Raw genomic sequence first — 7,081 nt, 5'->3', positions numbered from 1 at the left:
TGCCACTGCCACTGCCACTGCCACTGCCACTACTACTACTGGGTCTGTCGTCTCTTGATCGAACTGGACTGTGGTCATCCTCACTACTGCTATCCTTCATGTACTCGGACAGTCGCACAGGACCACCCTTGGATGATGACGATGATGTTGAGCGACTCTTCTTCTTCCTCTTGCTCTGTTTGTCATCACTTGAAGAAGATGAGTCATCATCACTACTACTGTCACTCTCACTGTCGCTACTATATTTCTTCTTCTTTTGTTTCTTCTTCTCTTTCTCCTTCTTCCTCTTGATACGCTCTCTATTCTTCTCAAGACTCTCTCTATACTCCTGTGACACCAGGTAAAAGGTGGTCAGTACATGACGCTACTCGTACTTCCTTGAACTCGTTACTTACCTTTGTTGAAAGTTGTTCCCATTTGTCAAAGGTACCCTTCTTATCTTGTGTTATTGACTTTTTCCATTCATCCATTGTCATTCGCGGTCTGTTCAGATAGTCGCGAAGTGTAGGACCTTCAGGTTGATTACGATTGGCCATGTTATATATATATATATATATTACTACGTATAATAAATTGCAATAATTAATAAATTGAAGGAAAACGAATGAATGTCAACCACACAACCACTTTGCGAATCTTCAACAATCGGTTGGGCGATGACTTGTGGCGAACAGATAATAAGCTCAAGATGCACATCATATTCAATAACTATCATTTGTTTAGATATTTGTTGTCCAAGCTGGATAGCAATATTGATCGATTATGTATAAGTCTAACATGTAAACATCTATATAACAACAGAGAGCAATATCTGCGATTTGAACAGAGCTCACCATTCACAGTGGATGCCGAAGAGTTGTTACAGTATAGTACGTATACACTCAAATCATATGAATCATTGTTGTCGCAATCAGTGTCCAATGTCAACTGCTTTATAAGTGTTGCCTCGATCGAGGCGCTAGAGACGGTGCCATCCTACTGCACCACTCTAGACTTTAACTTGGACGAACATACACGCGACGTGACCAAGATACCTAGACATATTCATACCTTGTTCGCCAGACATACCAAGAACAATATGTATGGTGAACTGCCGACATCCATCACCCGACTCAAACTGGACATGCACGGCTACAACCTGTTGAGATTGGCTGGTGAGGCATTTGACCAACCTCAACTTGCGACTTCATGGCCACCTGCCTCCTCTTTGCATTCCATCATCGGTGACCAATTTGAAGTTCAGGTGTCCAGAATTTCAATTGGGTGACATCCCTGACTCGGTCACTCGTCTCTCGCTCTCGGTGGACCGGCTGTCGGTTGGAATGATCCCACCATCTGTCACACACTTAAAATTCACAGAACGCCTGGTCGGCCATCTCTCCGACGGTGCCATTCCGGCCTCGGTCACCAAGCTCTATTTCCGAGGGCTGGCGCTGACCAGTGATGCACATCTTCCGACATCCATCACCTCACTGACCGTGGACGCGATTGCTGATGTCGGTCGTGTGGCAATCCCCTCATCCGTCACCGACCTAGATATTGGCCGTGGATTTGATCTATTGATCCTCCCGATTCCAGCATCGGTGAGGTCTCTTCACCTTGGAATGGAGGTCGACGAATCACTGGAGGGCATACTCCCATCCTCGCTAACTCACCTACATATCGACGTCATTGGATTTTCTTACCAGCTGACCAGACAAACAATCCCAAGCTCAGTTAGCTCGTTGGTCCTGGGCTTCAGAGAGAAGACACTGGTTAATGGATACATTCCTGACTCGGTGACAACACTCACCCTCTACTCTACCGATTTGAGTCTTGAGCCTGGCCACATACCGCCCTCAGTCACCTGTCTCACCTTTAGGGGAGGTGCTATCAAGAGACCTATTGGTGAGGGGATCATTCCGGCGTCTGTGACATCACTGACTTTTGATTGCGTTGCCGTTTTCAATCACAACTCCATTCCAGCCACAACCACCAAGCTCCGCATAGGATCAAAATACTTTGTAAGAAGTCGATTGAACTACATTCCGCCAACAATCACATCACTGGATGTTGGCGCTTGTCCTGTTGGCTTTGACTTGAACGTAATCCCCGAGTCAGTGGTGGAGCTCACTCTACCATTCAACTCGTTTGGCATGATGGACAAAGACATTATCCACAAGCTTTCTCAACTTCAAAGTCTCAAAGTGACCAAACAATTTAAATTGGAGGAGGCATTTGATAAGATAGTCTGGATCTTCAATTCTACGGCCAACCTTACATCAATAACATTCGAAATCGATAGCCAAAGTATATTTCGACAGGTAGTATTCCGAAAGTTAGACCAGCACCACGCAATCTTCCTTTCGGATTTCCGCTTCTCTGGATTCCTGTCGCTACATCAAGAGACGTAAAGTTCAGTCCATTACGTCACTGGCAACACATTGTTTGTACTTCATTCAATTTGTTTGAAATGATTGACAAATAAACAACATGCGAGGCAATCGATGTACAATCTTGGACATGTTTGTTTCCCCGACGTCTTGTCCATGGGTACGCTTCAACCCCAACCAGCAAGTTGAACACACACTACTCAAACACTGACTGACCGATTACTTCTAGATCAAGGACATTGTGGTTCAAAGAATTGATCACTGGAGTTGGTCCAACTAGATGATGAGATTGAACACATCATCATCATCATTCTTGTTTTATCATTACCAGGGATAAATCCACACACCGTGATGGATACATCAACGAGTTTACACAAAACACCAAATTGTACATTCCACAACACATGACCCAAGATGAGTGAGTAAAGTGTGCCGCGGGGGGTATGAAACCACACTTGGACCACCACTTTCCATTCAATCTCATATCCTTGGACAACAACCACAACAACAGGCCCAAGGTGGATTAACATTACATTATCCTCACACATGTCCAAATAGGGTATACCCTATCTAAAAATATCTTTGCTCCACTACTCTCACATCTATATTACCACTTATAGATAAATAATAATAAAGTTGTGTTTATGTTTGTGTCAAGGTTGTTTGGTGTTGGGGGAATGGATGTTTGAATGAAAGAATGAGACTCTGGCAATCCACTGGAGTCCCTTCCTACCTTTATTTAATAAACAACTTTGAAACTACATTATTATTCAAAGTAATAACAAAGACATACAAATAATATTATTAATATATACAATAAGATAAACGTATAAAATGGTACAGTGGATGAAAGTATTAAAGAGCATTCCCCCAGAGAACTACATTATCATGGCCAATGTCTCCGCTGTTAGTATACTTGGTATAACAGTGTTTGCCAAGAATCTAAGGAATATGAACCTAGAGAAGTATGTATATATACAATTCAATATTATAATAATATAATAATCTAACCTCAATATAGCCACTTTGAGATTCCCGAGAAGCATCTGCTGCTGGAGAAATCAAAGAATATAATGCACCCAACCTTCCATGAGTAATCTCCCGATGAACGGTTAGGATAATAATGTACACAATCAATCAATCAATAATCAAACATTCCATTTCCAAGGAATTGTAATAAGAGGTCCCTAATCCAAAGGCGATTGAATAAATTGTTCCAATAATGGCAAGACTTCAACTATCCATGCATGATGATGATTCAACATGAATAATTAGATCACAACTTCTTCTTGTTGTATGTTTACTTGTTTCCTTTCTTTGTCATTGTCGCGAAACCTTGGCTTTATGAATGCATGTGATTTCCTCTTTAGACGCGGCAGCTCGTCTGAGCATGGCGAATCACCCTCCAGTACCAACGCCTTGAGTACATGATTGGGTAGATTCTCACGCTGTCGACGCGCCCTTTCAGATTGTTGCCTTTGGAACTCTTCCAACTTGTCTTTGTTCCTATTAATATAGTCTATTAGCAATCGTCTTGTCTTCATTGATGTCTCAAACAATGAATCATCGTTGATTTCATTGATGCGCAGACAGTGTTCCAGTGAGAATGGTCCGACCTTTGTTCGTTCAATATCGATAGAGTAACAATATGTATCCAGTGATCGTGCAATGTCTGTCAAGTATGATCGTACATAGAATCCAGTGCATACATTCATCTCTATTTTGTTATTCATTCAATCATTCGTTAGGATGTGCCCTCGCACTCTCTCTCCATCACGCTTGACGATGACATACCATACTCTGCTATTGGTGCTTTAAAAAATGTACAGTGAGCATCGTGGACCTTTAGCTTCCTGGCCATCGGCACGATGCTTGCGCCTTTGAATGCCCAGTCGGACATTCGCCTGCCTCCCATTCTGATGGCTGAGTAAACGGGTGGCGTCTGTACAATGTCGCCAACGAACTTCTCCTGTATCTGTCGCTCGATCAGCTCATGCGTCAGGTGATCGAATGGTTTGAACTCTGGCAAAAGATCGCCAGATATATCTAATGTATCTGTTTCCTGATTGTTTGGGACTCAATGCCATTGAGTGAGTCGATTGTTGGTCGATAGACAATGCAAGTGTCATCGTGATGTGACGTGACCTACCCTCCCAAACAAACATGTTGCATTGTATGACTTGTCGGCATGCAAGAAGTATGTGAGGTCCTTGCATGATTCGCCGAGTCCTACAATGAGTATGCCTCTTGCATCCAAGTCAAGTGTGCCTCCATGTCCTATCTTGATCCTATGCTTTGATATCTTCTTCAATGACTATATGGTCGAGTGTTTGATTATGTGTATTAGTTGCTGCTGCTTGTCACATTGATCGATTGATTGATTGATTGATCGAGGTAGTTACACACATTGAGTAGTGTTGCAGATGTGACACCGGCCTCTTTGTATATTGGGATGATACCATTGACAGGGAAGTTGACACTGCAATGTTCCATCAATGATAGTGTTCGTCTTGCAGTTTGAGTAGCCATCTCTCTATCTATCTATCTATCTGTGTATGTCTTGCCCAACAAGTGAATGAATGACTGAATATGATCAAAAAGTTCAAAGAACTTTGAAACGAAGAACAACACTCGTCTTCTAATTTATTTGAATGGAACTATCCACAGACGTCGCATCGATCTTAGGTATCCAGTCGAAGCGACAGGAACCCAGAGAAGCGGAAATCTGAAAGGAAGAGAGCATGATGTTTGTCAAGCTTTCGGAACACGAGATGGTGGAAGATTCGATTGTTATCGATCCAGGCAACGGGTTTAATTGCGAATGAGATTGAAGTGAGGGCCGTAGCTTTGAAGATCCAGACGATAGTATCGAATGATGTCTCCTTATCAAAGTAGTTGGAAACAACTTTGAGACTTTGAAGTTGAGAGAGCACGTCGATATCGTCATCGTCCAGCTTGTTGAATGAGCCCAATGATAATGTGAGGCCATTACAGACTCTGGGATATGGCTGAGGTCCACGTGATCATGAAAGCAATCGCCTACATCCAGTGATGTGATTGTTGGCGGGATGAAGTCGAATTCACGTCCTTTCAAATAGTAATTTGATCCTAAGCGGAGACTGGTGGTCGTTGCTGGAATGGCACTGCAGGTGGCGTCATGATGGAACTTTACATAGCATTCAAAAGACAGTGATGTTACAGATGCCGGAATAATGCCTGCAACAAGACGATTCACGATGGACTCTCCAAAAAGTGTAAGAGAGGTCACTGATGGTAGTATGAGGCCGGGTCCAAGTCTGAGGTATTGAGAGTCTAGATAAAGCGTAGTAACAGAGCCAGGAATGAATCCATGAACAAGTGTCGACACTCTGAAGCCCAAGTGCAATGAGATAACTGAGCTTGGGATTGTTTGTCTCGTCAACTGTTGAGAATAGAATGAATTAGCAATTTGAAGATGAATGAGCGATGATGGGAGCATGCCCTCCAGAGATTGATTGAATGCTTCTCCGAATCGAAGAGTCCTCACCGATGCTGGAATCGGTTGGAGAATCACACGATTAAACTTATCTCCAAATGTTAGATCGGTGACCGATGAGGGGAGTGGCAGAAGACCAATACCATGAACCTTGTCAAAGGTCAGTGAGGTGATTGATGTCGGAAGATATGAGCCCTTGGTCAGTACCAACTCTCGGAAATAGAGCGTAGTGACCGAGTCCGGAATGACACCCTCGGATGAGAGTTGGTCATCCAAGCATCCTGTGCATCTCAAGTGTGTGACAGATGGTGGGATCACTCCAACCGACAGCCGGCCCACCGAGAGCGTGAGACGAGTGACCGAGTGAGGGATGTCACCCAAATGAACTTCTGGACACGTGAGCTTCAAAGTGATCACCGATGATGGAATGCAATGTGGAGGTAGACGGACATTATATCGCAAGTTGAGGTTGGTCAATGCTTCCCCAGCTAATCTCAACATGAAGTAGCCGTCCATGTCCAGCTTGAGTCGAGTGATGGATGTTGGTAGCTCGCCTAGTCTATTGCATTGGGTATGCCTGACGATCAAGGTATGAATGTTATTTGGTATCTTTGACATGTCGCATGTAAGCTTGAAGTGATAACTATAGTCTATTGTGGTGCAGTATGAAGGCGCAATCTCGAGAACAATCATCGAGGCATCACATACGCAGCGGACATTGGACACCGAACTTGTCAGCAATGATTCATATGATCTGAGTGTGTGCGCACTATAGTCGAGCAAGTGGTCTGCATTCACCTTGAAAGGCGAGCTCTGTTCCAAACGCAGATATCGCTCTCTGATTGTATAAAGATGCTTGCATGTAAAACTGAGACATAAACGATCAATGTTGCTGTCCAGCTTGGACACAATATATCTGAGCAACTGATAGTTATTGAGTATGGTTTGCATCTGGATACAAGTATGTATATAGATATGATGAAGAGTACAATGTTACATATTGTATCTCTCCAAACAAATAATAAGCAACAAATGTAGAATGACAAAGTTTGTCCCCCATCCATTTCTTGATCATTTCATTGAAAGCAAGATTGTTATTTATTTGATTGATTGATTGATAGCAGAGTGTTGGAGTGCTACTTGTTGACTGATCCATCAGGATGAACTGATGGATCGGAGGTGTTTGTTGATGGACTTGGTTGGTCGTAGTACTTTGTAAGACTTGAGAACACAG

At 43.1% G+C, this 7,081-nt stretch overlaps 6 protein-coding genes across 6 annotated transcripts; 4 read left to right on the top strand and 2 right to left on the bottom strand.

Moving 5' to 3' along the window:
* Positions 1-98: 98 nt before the first annotated feature.
* SAMD00019534_083970 (hypothetical protein) lies at positions 99-344 on the top strand (the record flags this gene model as incomplete). Its single annotated transcript, XM_012896288.1, has 1 exon — positions 99-344. One exon carries the CDS (start codon positions 99-101, stop codon positions 342-344), a length of 246 nt encoding a protein of 81 aa, XP_012751742.1.
* A 260-nt stretch (positions 345-604) lies between these two features.
* On the top strand, positions 605-1,267 carry SAMD00019534_083960 (hypothetical protein; the record flags this gene model as incomplete). Its single annotated transcript, XM_012896287.1, has 1 exon — positions 605-1,267. The coding sequence occupies one exon, from the start codon at positions 605-607 to the stop codon at positions 1,265-1,267; it is 663 nt and encodes a 220-aa protein (XP_012751741.1).
* Positions 1,268-1,322: 55 nt separating this feature from the next.
* On the top strand, positions 1,323-2,393 carry SAMD00019534_083950 (hypothetical protein; the record flags this gene model as incomplete). Its single annotated transcript, XM_012896286.1, has 1 exon — positions 1,323-2,393. One exon carries the CDS (start codon positions 1,323-1,325, stop codon positions 2,391-2,393), a length of 1,071 nt encoding a protein of 356 aa, XP_012751740.1.
* Positions 2,394-3,260: 867 nt separating this feature from the next.
* On the top strand, positions 3,261-3,469 carry SAMD00019534_083940 (hypothetical protein; the record flags this gene model as incomplete). The annotated part of the gene is made up of 2 exons (XM_012896285.1): positions 3,261-3,337; positions 3,394-3,469. The coding sequence occupies 2 exons, from the start codon at positions 3,261-3,263 to the stop codon at positions 3,467-3,469; spliced, it is 153 nt and encodes a 50-aa protein (XP_012751739.1).
* A 177-nt stretch (positions 3,470-3,646) lies between these two features.
* SAMD00019534_083930 (hypothetical protein) lies at positions 3,647-4,901 on the bottom strand (the record flags this gene model as incomplete). Its single annotated transcript, XM_012896284.1, has 4 exons — positions 3,647-4,089; positions 4,167-4,434; positions 4,522-4,686; positions 4,779-4,901. Coding segments are annotated over 4 exons (999 nt in total), but the record flags the coding sequence as incomplete, so codon positions are not given.
* Positions 4,902-5,053: 152 nt separating this feature from the next.
* Positions 5,054-6,798, bottom strand: SAMD00019534_083920 (hypothetical protein; the record flags this gene model as incomplete). Its single annotated transcript, XM_012896283.1, has 2 exons — positions 5,054-5,326; positions 5,416-6,798. 2 exons carry the CDS (start codon positions 6,796-6,798, stop codon positions 5,054-5,056), a joined length of 1,656 nt encoding a protein of 551 aa, XP_012751737.1.
* Between the last annotated feature and the right edge of the window lie 283 nt (positions 6,799-7,081).

Source organism: Acytostelium subglobosum (assembly GCF_000787575.1).
Source record: "Acytostelium subglobosum LB1 DNA, scaffold: scaffold18, whole genome shotgun sequence".
NCBI lineage: Eukaryota > Evosea > Eumycetozoa > Acytosteliales > Acytosteliaceae > Acytostelium > Acytostelium subglobosum.
Note: the sequence above shows the minus strand (reverse complement) of the source record. Positions and strands in the feature narration are given on the sequence as shown.